The sequence below is a fragment of the Stenella coeruleoalba genome, assembly GCF_951394435.1.
Source record: "Stenella coeruleoalba genome assembly, chromosome: 9".
NCBI classification, from domain to species: Eukaryota; Metazoa; Chordata; class Mammalia; order Artiodactyla; family Delphinidae; genus Stenella; species Stenella coeruleoalba.
Genome location: NC_137155.1, coordinates 98191889 through 98208021, shown reverse-complemented (window position 1 = coordinate 98208021; position 16133 = coordinate 98191889). Strand labels below are relative to the sequence as shown.

Genomic DNA, 16133 nt, shown 5'->3' with positions numbered 1-16133 from the left:
TCAGGAGAGTAAAAGAGTTTTTCTTCACAAATTATTTTACTGTCTGTTAGCAATTCTTCCGAGAAACCTTTTTACACGGTTGGTAGGAATAGAGACGAGGAGGGAGGAACACCTGGTCTTAGGACAGCTCCTGGAGTATATGGAATCATAGTGTTAGCCAGGGCCTGTCAGTAACACTTCCGTCATTATTTTATCTTTTTTTAAGTCTTTACTGAATTTGTTACAATACTGCTTCTGTTTTGTTTTGGTTTTCTGGCGAGGAGGCTCCCTGACCAGGGATTGAACCTGCACCCCTTGCACTGGAAGGTGAAGTCTTAACCACTGGACTGCCAGGGAAGTCCCTGTCATTATTTTTTGACCCCAGGAATGTCTGCGCATCCAAATGGGACAAGTCTGGTGGCCCTGAGGTCATAATAATGGTGAACATTTACAGGGAACATGCAGTGTGCCAGGCCCACGCTAAGCCCTTTACCCACGTTAACTCATACAGTTCTCACAACGATCTTATGTATTGTTTCCATTTCTACAGGAGAAGGAGCTGAAGCCAGAGATGAGTTTGACAAAGCTTGCACAGTGGACAAATGGGATTCGAACCCAGTCTGATTCCAAAGCTTAGGCCCTACATTTGTGACTTACATGTTCTCTTTTCAATATTATTCTAAGATAGGTCTGTTCAGTTTAGTTTCAGCAGACTCGCACCAAACTCCTGGTCATGAAACTGACCCCACTGAAAGGAGCTGCCGGTTTAGTTCAGTGGAAGCTGGGCTTCCAGGCCACCTCAGGTCACTGCTACGGCCACATAAGCCTTGGTCATGTCACAGGATGGGATACTGACTGAAGTTTTCTTTTCAATTTCAGGAAGCCAGCAAGCTGTGAAACCAGGAGAAGCCCACTGCCATTTCCAAGTAGATCCTCTTCAGAGCCAGCGTTCCTCTGAACCCTTATTAGGAAAAAGTGAAGATGTTTCCTTCAGGCCTGACCAAGTCGTCGCCCTCCTGAATCCACAAAGACATGATACTCGGGCTCTAGTTCCAGTAGTCCACAGCTCCAGGGAACCCACCCAAAGAGACACAGTCGTAAGTCCCAGGACCCTCGGTCCCCCAGGCTTCCAGGAAACCTCTGGGGAGGGCCTCCAGCACCCTTGCCCTGTCTGTGGGGAAGGCTTTTGGAAAAACCTCTCAGAGCAGCACCAGGGGAGCCACTCGAAGGGCCTGCTACACAGGGCCTGGAATCAATTCCGCAAACAAACCGAGGCACAACAGCCGCTGAGCATCCCTCGGGGACAGAGGCACTTCCGCTGTCCAGAATGTGGGCGAGGCTTCCGCCGGAAGTCGTGTTTGCTTAGACCCCTGTCAATCCACCCTGATGAGAGCCAGCTGCTGGGCAGCGAGTGTGAAGTGTACGCCCACCACCTGCGCGCGGGGTCGAGGCCTTCCCAGTGCCCCGGCTGCGACGAGCGAGGCCCCCGGGGCCCTCCCGGCGCGGAGAAGCCAGGCTCCCGGAGAGAGGGTGCCGGGGCCGCCTCCGAGCAGGCTGAGCTCCCGCGCTCGGGAGAAAAGCCGGGCCTGATCCCGGCTGGCGAGGAGCGCCCGGAGGCTCTGGAGCCCGGCCCCGGCGCGGAGAGGCCGGCCTCCTGCGGCCCGTGCGGCCGGCGCTCCTCCCCGCAGTGCGGGCTTCCAGACCACACCCACGTGCACAGCGCAGAGCGGCCCTTCCGGTGCGCCGAGTGCGGCCGGGCCTCCCGCCAGCACGGGCGGCTGCGGCTCCACCGGCGGCTGCAGTCAGAGGAGCAGCCTTTTGCGTGCCCGGAGTGTGGCCTGGGCTTCCGGCTGAGGAGGCACGGCGGCGAGAGGCCGCTCTCCTGCGGCGAGTGCGGCCGCGACTTCGCCCACCCGTGCAAGCTGCGCGAGCACCTGCGGGTTCACAGCGGAGAGCGGCCCTTCGGGTGCCCTGAGTGCGGCAAGAGCTTCCGCCTAAAGGGCATCCTGAAGGCGCACGAGCGCACGCACAGCCGCGAGCGGCCCTTCCAGTGCGCGGAGTGCGGCAAGGGCTTCACGCGGCCATCCAAGCTGGCCGAGCACTTCCGCGTGCACAGCGGCGAGCGGCCCTTCGGCTGCCCCGACTGCAGCCGCCGTTTCCGTCTCAAGGGGCAGCTGCGGAGCCACCAGCGCCTGCACACGGGCGAGAGGCCCTTCCCGTGCCCCGACTGCGGCAAGAGCTACCGCGTGAAGGCCGACATGAAGGCGCACCGGCTGCTGCACGGCGGCCGGATGCCCTTCTCCTGCGAGTGTGGCAAAGGCTTCGCCAAGCAGTCCAAGCTCGTGGAGCACATCAGGACGCACACAGGCGAGAAGCCCTTTCAGTGTCCCCAGTGCGACAAGAGCTTCCGCTTGAAGGCGCAGCTGCTCAGCCACCAGGGCCTGCACACCGGTGAGAGGCCTTTCCGCTGCCCCGAGTGCAATAAAAACTTCCGGGAAAGGGGCCACATGCTTCGGCACCAGCGCATCCACAGTCCCGACAGGCCGTTCGCCTGTGCAGACTGCGGCAAGGGCTTCATTTATAAGTCGAAACTCGCCGAACACATCAGAGTGCACACGAAGTCCTGTCGTGCCCCCAGTGAGCCTGACGTTAAGCAGAGGCTCAGCCAACTGTTTGCGATGATTGAGGCCGACTGGAGTTGAGGCCGAGTAGGGCGCCCTGCGGTGATCGAGGCCGACTGGAGTTGAGGCCGAGTAGGGCGCCCACAGCGGTCAGCAGAGTCGTTATTGCCAGGGAGTCCACAGCCAGCGCAGCCAAACCCAAAATCTGGTAAGACAGATGGAAGGAACAGGGGCCCTTTTTTGAGCAAGAATGTAATACAGGTTAGGCATGTGAGAAACCACAGAGATTCTCATTTAAAACATCACCAGCTGTGTTTTCTATCCATTGATAGAAAACAGTGGATAGAAACAGTAGATAGGTTTGTTTTTCCCACCATCTTAATGGGTCATTTTCCCCAATGTGCTAATAAGCTAACTCTGAAATCCCAGCTTGAATTTAGACAGCAGGAAATCCCTCCAGTGCTGTTCTCAAAGCTAAAAGGATGGGGTGACTGTTAAATGTCAACTCTTCTTTTTTTCATAGTATGATGATAAGCAGGGGGTTTAACCCAGCGACTTTTGTTGCAGGCCTGATATGATAGGATTTGGTTTTGACTTATTTGAAGCTAATAGCAACAAAATGAGTTCTCCGACTCATGGTTTGTCTATGTGAATGCTGAAGTTTCACAGCAGGTTTCATAGTGATTATGCATGGTTACCCTTAAGGAAAAGCTGATAATTCAAGCAAAATTTGATTAATGTGGGTTGAAGAAAATAAAACCAAAGGTGCTAAGTTGTCTGGGACTAGAGTTTTGTTTTTTTAAATTGAAGTATAGTTGATTTACAATGCGTTAGTTTCAGGTGTACAGCAAAGTGATTCAGTTATACATACATATATACCTATTTTATTTTCAGATTCTTTTCCCATACAGGTTATTATAAAATACTGAGTATAGTTCCTTGTGCTATACAGTAGGTCCTTGTTGATTATCTATTTTATATATAGTATCCCAAACTCCTGATTTATCCCACCCCACGGAGCGGGGGTAGCTAGAGTTTAGATAAGAGATTGGGACAGGAGGTAGATTTGGGAGTTCCAGAACACAGGTGCTGTTTGCAGCTGAGTGAGTGAGTGAGATTCCCAAGAGTGACTTTCTAGGCAGATGACTGAGTTAAGTCTGAGTTAAGACAAAATAACAAAGCTAAACAGCTTTATTAGGGAGCCTGACAGGCAACAACAGTTTCATGTAGAGAGTTTTCAAGGAAACGTTCAAAGTAAACATAATACAAACAGAAGTCGAGGAAAATACCCCATTTGTTACACTAGGTGAAGGCTGTGTGAGCACACAATGTTTATACCCCAGGGACAGAGTTGTACTCCATCCAGAGAATTCCTGACTTTCAGAGGGTTTATGTTTCATTTAAAAGAATGGCTGACCTGAAATTCTAGGGATGATAGAAAATGAGATGTCAGTAAACTGTAATAGACATTACTATAAAGCAATAGTTCAAGATGATTTTCTCTGGAACACTAGCTCCAAGTAAATAAGTTAAACAGTTCCCCCCTACACACACACAGAGTCTATGACTCTCAAGAGGAAGACATAATGTATAGCATATTCTGAATATATCTGACCTTGGGATTCCTTTCTGTCTTTTTTTTTCCCCAAAAAAACCCCCACTATGATCTTGTGGACATCAGTAGAGTTCTACAGGACTCATTCTGGAAAATATTACTGAAGAATAGTCCTGGCTCCAGCCAAGTAGCCCTTAGTCTAAGACAGAATATCAGGGGATGAACGCCCTCAGTTTTAGGTGACAAAACAGAACTTTAAGTCAGAATAAATCTTTAAGTGGTTTTAGAGCACCCTTTGTCTCATGTGATAGGACACTAACAGAGGTGACTGATGATATTAAGAGGTGATATGATTTAGGCAGGTTTATAATCATTAGACACACATGGCTATGTCTGCTGTGTTCACGAGGCAGTTGACCTTACAGTGCGTGAGGAAAGAAGGAGCCGTGGCCCCTGCTGCAGACTAGGGCCTATGGTGAGGGAGCAGGAGGGCGAGGAGGAGCAGGGTCCGTAGTGGGGGAGGGGGAGGAGAAGGGGGCCTGTGCTGGGGGAGGGGAGGAGGAGGATGTGGCAATGAATCATGTAGAGGCTTTGAGGGAGACTGAAGGCTAGGGCCTCTAGCTCGGTGTTCTCACATATTTCCTGTTATAATTGGAGGATCTCAGAGATAGTAAAAGATCCAGAGTGTTTGAATTTTGTTAGAAACTGGAAGGGTTTTGGAGGAAGTTGAGAAAAAGGGCACAACCCAACTAAACCCCAGTACCCTAGGCTGCCCACGCTACAAATGAAAAAGATACCAGAGTGGTGTTTAACAAGTAGAGGGATTTCTGGGAAGGAAGGTATTATAAGCACAGGTTCCTAAAACTTCTCTTCCTTTCCTGCCCAAAATTCCTAAAAAAAAAAATATCACTGCTGAGATATCCTGGTGAAATCCCTGAACTTCCAAAAATAAGAAGGAAAAAAAAAAAGTATCCTGTCACCTACAAAGGAATAAGAACTCTGATTGGCGCAACAGTGAAGATCATATTAAAGGGACAGAATGGTTTAAAAAAAAATCCATTTAAGTCAAGAAGACAAGGTCTCTGCTGAGCCATTATTTAACATTATAGAATACATCATATTACTGTGTACCTGGAACATCCAAGAGAATCGGCTAGGTAACTACTACAAGTAAGAAAAATGACCCTATTCACAAAAGTCCAGTTACTGTCTTGATTCAAGATAGGAATTAAGCACACGCTTATGTTTGTCTTCTGCCTCTCAGTATCCCATTGAAATTATAGTAAAGGGATTTTTCTTCAAAGGCTGTAAATCCACAATAAAGAACAGAATTCCGAGGAGACCATCACCAGATGAGAAATTTCAATAGATTTCAGAAAGTTATTAAAGAATGGTATCTAATGAAGAGGATCACAGGACTGAGCTGAGGGGACTATTGATTTGCTCAGAAGAAGCTCAGCCTGGGGAGCCAGGCAGGATGGAGTCTGGAAACCAGGGCATTAACTGAAAGTCTATTACAGTGAATAGTCCAGCCCCACTCCATCCCTACTACTACCAACACCAGAAGCAGGAAGTGTGTCTGGCAGCTAGGTATTTACCTTGTAAGGGAAAAAAGGAAAGGAACAAAGCATCTGGGGATAACTAGAACAATATGGATATTGTCTGAGATAAAAGCCCTCCTCATTCTAGCATGACTCCTAAGCAATCAGTCACGTTGGAGTAAACTGTCATACAAGACCCACCCATGGACACAAAGATCCTAATTGACTTGTCTACTGTTGCATTCTCAAATATGGACAGGCAAGATTATCAAACATTTGGAAAAAACTTTTACATGAAAGAGAAAGACCAAGACAAGCAAGAAAAAAAGTACGTCAGACAAACCATAGCTAATTCAGGAAATAAAAGCTATATTTTAAAATCTCTAATAAAAATATTCAGAAAAATATAACGCTTACTATAAAACAAGAACATAATGTTATGAAAAAGGAAGCATCTGAAAAGCAAATTCTAGGAAGTTTAAAAAAAAGTGACTGCTAAAATAAAAACATCTCAGGAATTCCCTGGCAGTCCTGTGGCTAGGACTCGGCACTTTCACTGCCAGGGCCCCGGGGTTCAACCCCTGGTCAGGGAATTAAGATCCCGCAAGCTGCGCAGCACAGCCCAAATAAAAAACCCAAAATAAAACAAAACAAAATCTCGTAGTAGTATTAAAGAAATCTCAGAGAAAACAGAACCAAGTTTCAACACATAGAAAATAAGAGTAAATGGGAGAAAATGAATTGTGCAAATACTAGCCTCTGCCCATTTTTCTATAGAAAAAAATGCATATCTATACATATTATCTTAATCATACATACATATATGACATAAAGGTAGGAGGGGAAGAGAGTGGGAGAAAGAAGCAAATAAAGGGGGGAAAGTACACCAAAAAGCCCCTCATGTGTGATTATGCATCTATATAAAAATGTATGTGATTACAAGGAAACTCTGAAATTTTAAAAAGTAGTAATATAAAAATAAAATACAAAACTCAGTCCTAAAGGAGGGCTGGACACTCCTTTTAATTCTTTTTAGAATTTTAGAGTTTTAAAATTCCAGTCTCTAATATTACAGAGAAGGAAACCAAAGCCACAGTGTCTCATCCACAATCTCATACCTAGTTAGTGGCAGGGCTGAGACCGTGCGGGTCTTCTGAGTCCAGGGCAGGGATCCTTCCATCACACTTAATTGGAAATCCAGGAAATGCATGTTCTGTGGATAAGAAATACTAACTGCTTAAACAAACAAAACCAGCACAGTTACCTAAACCAGGGAAGGAAGATTACAGAGAAAGAGAACAGAGAAAACCACAAGTATTCAGTGTAAAAAATCACATAGGCAAAGGGAGATTATTAGCAGCATCTTGGAAAAGACCAAAAGATTAATGAAAGGATTCTTTTTTAAAATAGGGAAGAAAAGCCATCGGAATGAATGGAAACCCTTTATGATTTTAGGGACAAAGAGATTATTTAGGAATAAAATAGAATCTTCTTTCTGACTGAACGTAATTCACTACTTCACTCTTGACCAAGATAGCTTCTGGGGGGAGGTTTCCATCACCCTAAAATGTGAAGCTTGGAGTTATTAACTAAAAATCCAGAAACTTTTAGTTATAATTGACAAAGGGGAGTTTATCACCAGAAGTTTTAAAATAAGTTAGGAACAAACCAATCACTCTCATGGAAACTAGAGGGCTTTTTATCTGTGACCCCACTCTATGAGAATAACACCCCCCCCCCCGGAAACCAGTATGATTATATCCTGATGAGAGTCACCTGGTAAAAAGTACAGAAAAGGATGTACTCACCAAACACTTAAAATAAGTTGTTGAGGGAGAGGCAACAGTTTCTATTATGCCTGTGTGGTGTATCAAGGGAATAAAAGGATAGCTTCTCACCACATCCACTTGGATGTCTAATAGACTTCTCAAATTCAACATTTCCAAAACCAAACTTATAATTTTCCTCCCTTATCCTGTTCCTTCTGTAGTCCTTTCCATCTCAGCAAATGGAAACTCCACCTTCTAGTTTCTTAGGTAAAAAATCTTGATACTTTCTTTGACTTCTCTCTCTCTCAAAAATCTCACCTAATCCATCAACATGTCCTGAGAGTTCCATCTTCAAAATAAATCTAGACTCTTAAGTCTTCTTACCACCTCCTCTAAGACAACCTGGCTCAAGCTGCCATCACCTGGTGCCTGATTATTTCAATAGCCTCCTCACTGATCTTCCTGTTTCCACCATTGCCTACCCACAGTCTGTTCTCCAGAGAGCAGCCAGAGTGATCCTTTAAAAATAAAAGTCAGGTCATGTCATTTTCCTGGTCAAAACCCCCAATAATTTGAGGGTCAACAGATTTGAAGAAGCAGAAGAGACCAAAAAGGAGAGAACAGTGAGGTGAGAGGGATCCCATGAGAACATGGTGTCTCACTAGCCAAGCAAGGAGAGTATTCCAAGAAGCAGGTCTGCTGCTAAGGAGTACAATGAGAACAGGGAAGTGGCCAGTAGAATTGGCAACATTGAGATAAATGTTAACCTAATCAAGAACAGTTTCATTGGGAGCCGTTGGGGCAGAAAGGCAAAACTTGGTTGATTGGTGCAGGAGTGTGAATAAGGAATTGGAGACAGGCTACACAGAAAACTCAAGTTTGAAAGAAGTTTGGTCATGAAGGGGAAAAGAGAATTTGGCAGTAGCAGGAAAAGTTATTGATAATGGAGCATGTTTGCATGCTAATGGAGGAGGATTCTGAAAGAGGAGGAAATTGATGTCGAGAGGAAAGATAATAGAGGAAGTGGAGGAATTGGCTTTTGATGAGGGAGGGACATTTTTCCCACAGTAACTGGAGGATAGGAAAAGAGGAGGAGAGGGACTCTGTCCCTTTGAACCACTACCGTCTCCCTTTTAGTGTGCACTGTGCATCTGCATTACGTAGACATTAACTATATCCCCTTAGAAGACACAGGAATGCCTACTCGCCAAAAAAACCTCACCCAATTTCCTCCTGGCACCAGCAGGTTAACTCCTTAGGAGTTAATGTTCCTTTCTCAATCCTGTAAGAGGTCACAATAACCCACTACTTGCCTCGTTGGACTATGTAAACTGTCAATACGGTACTTTGATATATAACCCTTTGTCTCAAAAATCTATATAACTGTGCTTTGCCTTCTGATAGGTGGAACAGCCTTCAGAACTTTCTGCAAGATGGCTCTAATAACAATTCCCACATCTTTATGAGATTGACTATTAAGTTTTTTCACTGTCGAGAAGTTTGGTGTACCAAAAATTCAGGCAGAAAAAGGCAACCTTACACATGATCCAATTCCCTGATTTATATGCCCATCAATTTTAGGTCCAACCTTGTGTAACCCCCAAAAGAGGAAGGGGCGGGATTTCCCTAGTGGTCCAGTGGTAAGGAATACGCCTTCCAATGCAGGGGACTCGGGTTCGATCCCTGGTCGGGGAACTGGGATCCCACATGCCAGGGGGCAACGAATCCTCCGCACCATAACTACTGAGCTCGCGTGCCTCAACTAGAGAGCCCGCGTGCCACAACTACAGAGCCCACACGCCCTGGAGCCAGCGTGCCACAACTAGAGAAGAGAAAACCCACAGGCCACAACTAGAGAGGAGACCGCGCACCATAACGAAGAGCCCACATGCCTCAACGAGAGGCCACATGCCCCAACAAAGATCCCGTGTGCCACACCTAAGATGTGACGTAGCCATTAAAAAAAACCAAGGGGTCGGGGGGAGCAGAGTTTAAATTGCAGTCCTCCCAGAGCCTGGGAGATATGGACCGGACGCGCAGCGCTATGACCTGCCTCTGGAGACTCTTGGCTCCTCCTGCCTGCAGGCGGCGCGGTAGGAGCCCAGTCCCCGCGCCAGAAAGACAACGTTCCCAGGGTGCTTTGCGTGTCCCCATGGCAACGGCCCCCGCGGAGCGGGGCTGACCGGCGCAGGCGCCACCCCCGAGCGGTCGGTAAGATCGTTTGGTCGTCCGCCGCGGCACCAGCGCGGCATTTGAAAAGGGTACCCCGCGCCCAACCGAGGCCTGGAATCCGGCCGGGGACCATCCCGGGGGCGGGCTCAGCGGCCGCGCCCCGGGTCTCGGGCTACGCAGACTCTGCAAGTGTCAGCGGTGACATCTCGGCCCGGCAGAAGGGGCGGTCCGCGGTGGCAGGAAGAAAAGCCTGCTCGGGCGGGAGCCGGGCCTGGAGGAGACGCGGTCCGGGATCCTCGGACTGACTGTGAAATCTGCAGCCCTAGCCCAGCAGTCTAACCCGAGCTCGCGCGTTGGAGTCCAGAGGGGGCCGTGCAGGGAAATCCGTGCTTTCAGCCGTGGTTACTAAGTTCCTCGAAGCAGGGACTGATTTTTTTTTTTTTTTTTAATCTTTGTTACCCATGCAGTGTGTTTCCACAGTGGGCGCTCTACAAACACTTGTTGAATCAATGAATTAACGAATGAAAGAGATGTACACATAGCCACTGATTTTACAGTCAGCCCAGGGCTTTCTGAGTGTTGCTGTTTCTCTGAAGCTCAGCTTGTGTGCTGGGAGTACTGTTAGTAAGGTACAGAGTGGAAGAAAGAACAGGGAATTACGGCTGAGAAAAGGAAAGGAGTCCCATAGGGGAACATAGAGTATAATACTAAATTGCAATGATAGGGACTGTCACTTCAACATGTAGTTTTTTAGAAAATGATGATGACGGTTGCAACTCTTATTTTAGTTTCAAGTCTTTCAGAGATTCTCAGGGGTGACAGTAACTCAGTTTCCTGATACTTAGCTTAAATTGAAACAATGTTTCCCAAGAAATATGACAATTAATTTTTTACTGCCTTTTCCCTAACACACACACACAAAATGGTATTCAGAATAAAATCTTTAGGGATCATAATCCAACTCCCTCACTTTATAGATGAGTAAAGTGAGTTACAGAGAGGTTGAAGTGACTTGCTCCAGGTCATATAGCTAGTGACTGAGAATACAGCCTAGGTTTCTTGAGTTCCAGTTCTATGCTCTCCCTCCTTTCTTTCAACATATTTATTGGAACTTCTTCAAAAAATATTAATACAGTATTGTTTCTCTTGGGTTGTGGCTGCTTAATCAAGCTTCTGTTTTACATTTTCCAAGTTATCAGGAAGCTATAGGGCATTTTCCTTATTCCCCTTTGTCATCTTCTACAGAAAGTGGTTTGTTTTTCTGGTGCAAATGGTCTTGAAAAAGATCACTGATGATTTATCATTTCTTTCTGACATTTGTAACATGATCTTGGGGCAAATAGTTTTCAGTTTAAATTTCATTTCAGTGGAGTCGAACTACCAATTGTAGAAGTCTCTGTAAATGCAACTTTCTGTATTTCTTAAAAACACATGAATGGGTTTAAAGATATCTCACAGGAAATGCTGAAGACAGTTCTATGCATACTTTATCACACAGTATTTTAACACATTTAAATGACTGTGTCCTATGGTAGGTAGTTACGTGACTGTGTCTTATGCTATGTGCTCAAATGGCTTTTTATTTTATTTTTATTTTTGACAGCGTCACGTGGCTTGTAGGATCTTAATTCCCCACCCATGGATAGAACCTGGGCCCCTGGCAGTGAGAGAGCTGAGTCCTAACCACCGGACTGCCAGGGAATTCCCTCAAATGTCCTTTTAATTGAATCAAACTCTTTGTTTCAGGTCAAGTTTCTCCAGTTAGAAATGAGTGTCTGTGGCAGTTCCAATGACTGACTTCTTTATGAGTTCCCCCCATCCCCCCACTGTTCCTGTAAAACAAGGGCCTGTACATTCAGTATTCCACCTTTATCAGGGTATAAATTCGCTTTGTTTGCAGCAACTGTTGTTTTGGAAAGAGGACCAGCAAAACCATCACAAGCTCTTCTTGGAATTGTATCATCCAAACCTTGCCCATTTTACATATTGCAAAGTCTGGCTTTTCAAGATCCGTGTCGTAACTTCTCGCGTGATACGAACAAAGGTAGAGAAGGCTTTTAAACATTACTGATGAGAAGTGTGAAGCCATCCTGAGACAGAAGGAAACGCATTTGGGGGTCCAGATGGCAGTGCCCTTTGATGACGTGGTCATCTGTTTCTGAGCCCAGGAGTAGGAGAATCCGGATAAGCGTCAGAACGAACGCTCGTGGTGCATGCTTTACATGCATGGGATGAGGCGTATGCATGAGGCTGCTCTCTCTAGGCATGAGACGTTTTTGTTGAAAATTTGAGAGTAATTCATGAAATCAAAGGCTAAGCAAGTCTCAGCAGGTCATCCATACTTTCTGTTTGCTACTTGGTCAGCCTTTAACGAGACAGCAAACTTGATGTACCCATCCAGCGTCTTTTAAAGTCACAGATACTTATATTTAAGTCACTTTTGCAGTTGGAGATTCAGCATTCAGTGAGTCGTCCACATAGTGGTGAAAGCGTCACTGGATAGAAAATCATGCCCTTAGAGTTTTCATGCTGACAGTGCTGATGTTGAAAGGTAGTAGAAAATGCCACCTATGAGAGAAGAAAACTACCTGTACTTGTGCCATTTGAAAATTATGTCATAACTTCCTTATTCTATGAGAATGACTTACACAGGGGAAAAAAACACCCTCCTTCCTGATGGATATGAATGAGGAAGGATGCAGCCCTAAGAAATGCTGAACCAGCACATGGAAGCGAAACCTTGTCCTGGTAACATTGTTTGAACCCCGCATTAAGTGGTCCCTGAACTTATCCTACCCGACTCTTCACGTATGTGAACCAGTAACATTTTCTTACTGTTTAAAATGTTTCGGAATTGCATTTCCTCTTACAAAACAGAGTCCTAAGAGACACAGAAATTGTTAACAGAATGAGGGTTTGTGAGTAACAGATCCTAAGGCATGAAATTGGCTGCAGAGAAAAAGAATGGGGGAGGAGTGATGATTGTCCGGGCTGAGAAGGTGACAGTCTTTGTTAGGTAGTAACTGTCACCTCTTCTGTCTTGGGACTCAGACCGTGTACATACTAATATGAAGCATTAGGGACTTGGTAGGGAGAAAAAAATTCAGATGTTGCTGCTTGCTTGTTTTCAGCCCTCAATATGTTTCTAAAAAAAAAAAGAGACAGTCTTAGGCTGTCAAGACCTTGATACTTTTCAAGGTTACAGGGCAGTTATTTTGTAGAATGTCCCTCAATCCGGCTGTACCTGATGTGTCTTCATGAGTAGGCTCAGTTTATTTGCCTTCAGAGGGTTAGCCAAGATGTGATGCTGTGTTTATCTCACTGCATCTTATCGGGTGGCGCATGATTTCAATTCGTTCCATTACTGAGGATGTTCATGGTGATCACTTAAGGTAGTGTCTGCCAGACTTCCCCCCTCTGTAATTAACAAGTAGTTCATGATTTTGTGGGAAGGTACTTTGAAGTCATGTAAATATCCCATTCCTCATCAAATTTTCCATTCGTTTAGCCACATATTTTATATCTGTATGGACTCATAATAGTTTCCTATTTTTATTCCTATTTTGTCCAGTGGGTTATAATTCTATAAGTATTTATTTTGAGGCTCTCATTGTCCTAAATTTGGCCAGTGGAAGCCCCCTTACACAGGCTTCTGTGTCCTTTTGACTTGTTCTCATCATTCTTGAGCAACTTCCTTGCTATCTCTGTCACAGGTGTGTCTTCTATTTACCCTGTTCCAGCACTGCAGTTGATCATTTCTTCCAGGACCCCTGGTTCCTTGTAACGGAGAGTGGGTTAGAAGCCAAGATCCGGCACTAGTTGTGCCCATTGCTATTTGAGGATTGCTACTCCCAGACCCTCTCAGTGGACAGAGCTAGGACATACATACATATAACACGTACACATGTTTACATTTACACTTATTTCCACATCTATTTTTACGAATGATTCCACACCAATACCACTACCACACCAGTGTCCGTTCTAGTTTTGTCCCTTCCCATATCGGTAATTCTCATCTCCAAGAGTGAGCTTTGCTCCCATTATCTGTAATATATTTATTTATCTGATCAGTCCTCCTGTGAGTAAGCCACCTCATGGGGCCACTGCCACCCCTTCCCCTGAGCAGAGCCCCAGTGGGGCTCTGACATCCTGCTCTGGGCCACCCCACCCCCTCCCATCCCCACCTGCTATAGATGCTTACCTTACTCAGCTCTACTTAATGATTTTGGAACTGAATTGTTCAGGAAAGGAAGGGAGGAGAAAGAGGAAGGAAAAGAAAGAGGAGAAGAGAAGCAAAAGGTGGTGACACTATTAATGGAAATGGTTTAGTTGACAAAATGAATCAGTGTAGAAGTGAAAAAGATCAACAGAGGTGATAAATTTAATATGTGAGCGGATATAGGACTGAAATCAACCCCCAAACTGAATCTAGTACAGATCTGAAAGTCATTTAAATAAAAGTGATTCTAATGCTATAAAATTAGGAGTAATTTACTAAGATCATAAACATCAACAGCCAATTGCAGATGGCCATGGGCTGGGGTTTGGAAAGCACACCCAACCCAAGGGCAGCACCAGGAGGAAGGGCAGTCCCAGTCATTCAGCAAACGTCGATGTGGCCGGGTATTGTCCCTGCCCTCGAGAAGCTCACAGTCAAATGGAGAGAAAGACGAATAATGGGCAGATATAGGAAAGTGGAATAAACGCCAGGCGAGAGGGAAAGCAGACGCGTGAGGACAGCACCCAGGAAGGGCACTTAACCCACATTCAAGGGGTCAGGGAAGTTGTCCCAGAGAAACGGCACCTCAACTCAGTCTTGACCAATGAGAAGCAGGTTGCACCTGCCCAAGAGGTAAACTTGAAGTTGATTAAAGTGCAGGTTAGACAGTCTAATGAGAACCAAGGAGGAAAGCAATGCATGTTTTCGATGAAAGGGCTTCATGTGTGGTTTATGATAGAAGGCAGATTCCAGTCATTGGAAGGAGGTAATTAATACTAACACATGTTGAGAACATCCAGCCCTTGGATGATAGGAGATGTTGCCCACAGTCCTACAGAGGGAAGCCAGGAGGGGAACAAGAGGAGAAGCAGGTTCAGGGACGTGGCAGTGAGCCAGGGCTTGACAGAGCGGGATGCCACCAGCTGGTCCAAGGGGAAGCTCTGTGAGCTCCTGGCGGGCACCACTGTGGAGAATGAGGCTGCCGGTTGCGAGATCAGTGAGCTGAGGCAGGTGGAAGGTGAGGCTTCCTGCAGCCGCGGCAAAGGAAAGCTGATTTTCCTCTATGAGTGGAACATCACATTGGGCTGGAAAGGTGTAATTAAAGAAGCTGGTGCGAAGCACAAGGGGTTGATTGAAATACCCAACCTGTCTTAAGAAAATGAAGTAGATGACACTGAAGTGAACGTGAGTAAAAAGAAAGGAGATGGGGATATACTTGAAAGATCTTATGAAAACTGCAGACACCGCCAAGGTCAGGGAAGCCCTTGGAGATTACCTGAAGGCACTTAAGTCGGAATTCACAATGGGAATGATTTTACAAACCAAAGCTATGGCAACCCAGGAATTGACTGTTAAAAGGAAACTGAGTGAGAATACCTTGCAGATTCAGGCCTCCTCTCCAGTGGCACTGGGTGTAAGGATTCCCACTATGGCACTGCACATGACGGGACTGTTTGACACAGCTATCGAGCAGCTGTACAGAATCTTCACTGTGAAAGATTTTGTACAAAAATTTTCTAAATCTCCTGCTGTATTAGAAGCTGAAAAGGGAGGGAAACTCCAAATGTTTGAAGGGAACATCACCGGTAAATATATAGAATTGTTAACAAATAAAAAGGTCATCCTGAAATGGAGATGCAGGAACTGGCCAGAACACTAGGCACTAGTTGCACTGACTTTTGTGCCTACTCTAGGGCAGACGGAACTACAATTGGACCGTGAAGGAGCTCCTGCCTGTGAAGAAGAGAAACTCAAATTCTGTTGGCGGAAGCAGCATTTTGAAGAAATAAAAGGTTTACTGCAGCTGAGAAGATTTTATAAGGGCATTACTTTTTGTAAGCAGAAAAACATTTGGTAACATTTGGTAACAAGTGGTAACATTTACCACTTCCCTCTATCATTCCTTTAAAAAAAGAAAACAAATACTCTTAATTTATACTGGATTAAATCCATGAATTTATAACAGAATAGAAAAAAGAACACTAACACGTGGGACAGCTCTAGCCCTCCAGCCGCCCCCCTCCTGGACCATGTGCCAGGTTCCCCACTGTCTTCGGGCATCTGCTTCCTAAACTACAACCAGTCACCTGCTCTGCTGTTTTCTTGGACCATGTTGTCCAGGCCCTTAGAGAGCAGTTGGAACAGCCTTTTGGTTCTGAGCAGCCCAGCCCTATCGTTTGGGTTAGATGCCGATGAGAACTCTTCCCTGCAATATTCCTGACATTGTTTCTCCTGGAGTACTGTTTCTACTACTATCAGAAAACAGACACCTCA

At 45.7% G+C, this 16133-nt stretch overlaps 1 protein-coding gene and 1 pseudogene across 5 annotated transcripts in view; both read left to right on the top strand.

The window, feature by feature from the left end:
• ZNF786 (zinc finger protein 786) overlaps window positions 1-10614 on the top strand; it is a 32107-nt gene extending 21493 nt beyond the window's left edge. For 3 of the 4 annotated variants that reach the window (XM_079932028.1, XM_079932026.1, XM_079932027.1), the window contains exon 4: window positions 859-4634. In XM_079932028.1, coding sequence (XP_079788154.1) covers window positions 859-2681 — 1823 coding nt within the window. In that variant the 3' untranslated portion in view covers window positions 2682-4634. Of the gene's footprint in view, window positions 1-858; window positions 4635-8869 lie in introns of those variants that run through there. The other variant, XR_013829854.1, reaches the window with a different exon arrangement.
• Window positions 10615-14666: 4052 nt separating this feature from the next.
• On the top strand, window positions 14667-15717 carry LOC307191771 (activator of 90 kDa heat shock protein ATPase homolog 2-like; annotated as a pseudogene). The gene has a single exon. The product of its transcript is annotated as an activator of 90 kDa heat shock protein ATPase homolog 2-like (transcript).
• Window positions 15718-16133: the final 416 nt, after the last annotated feature.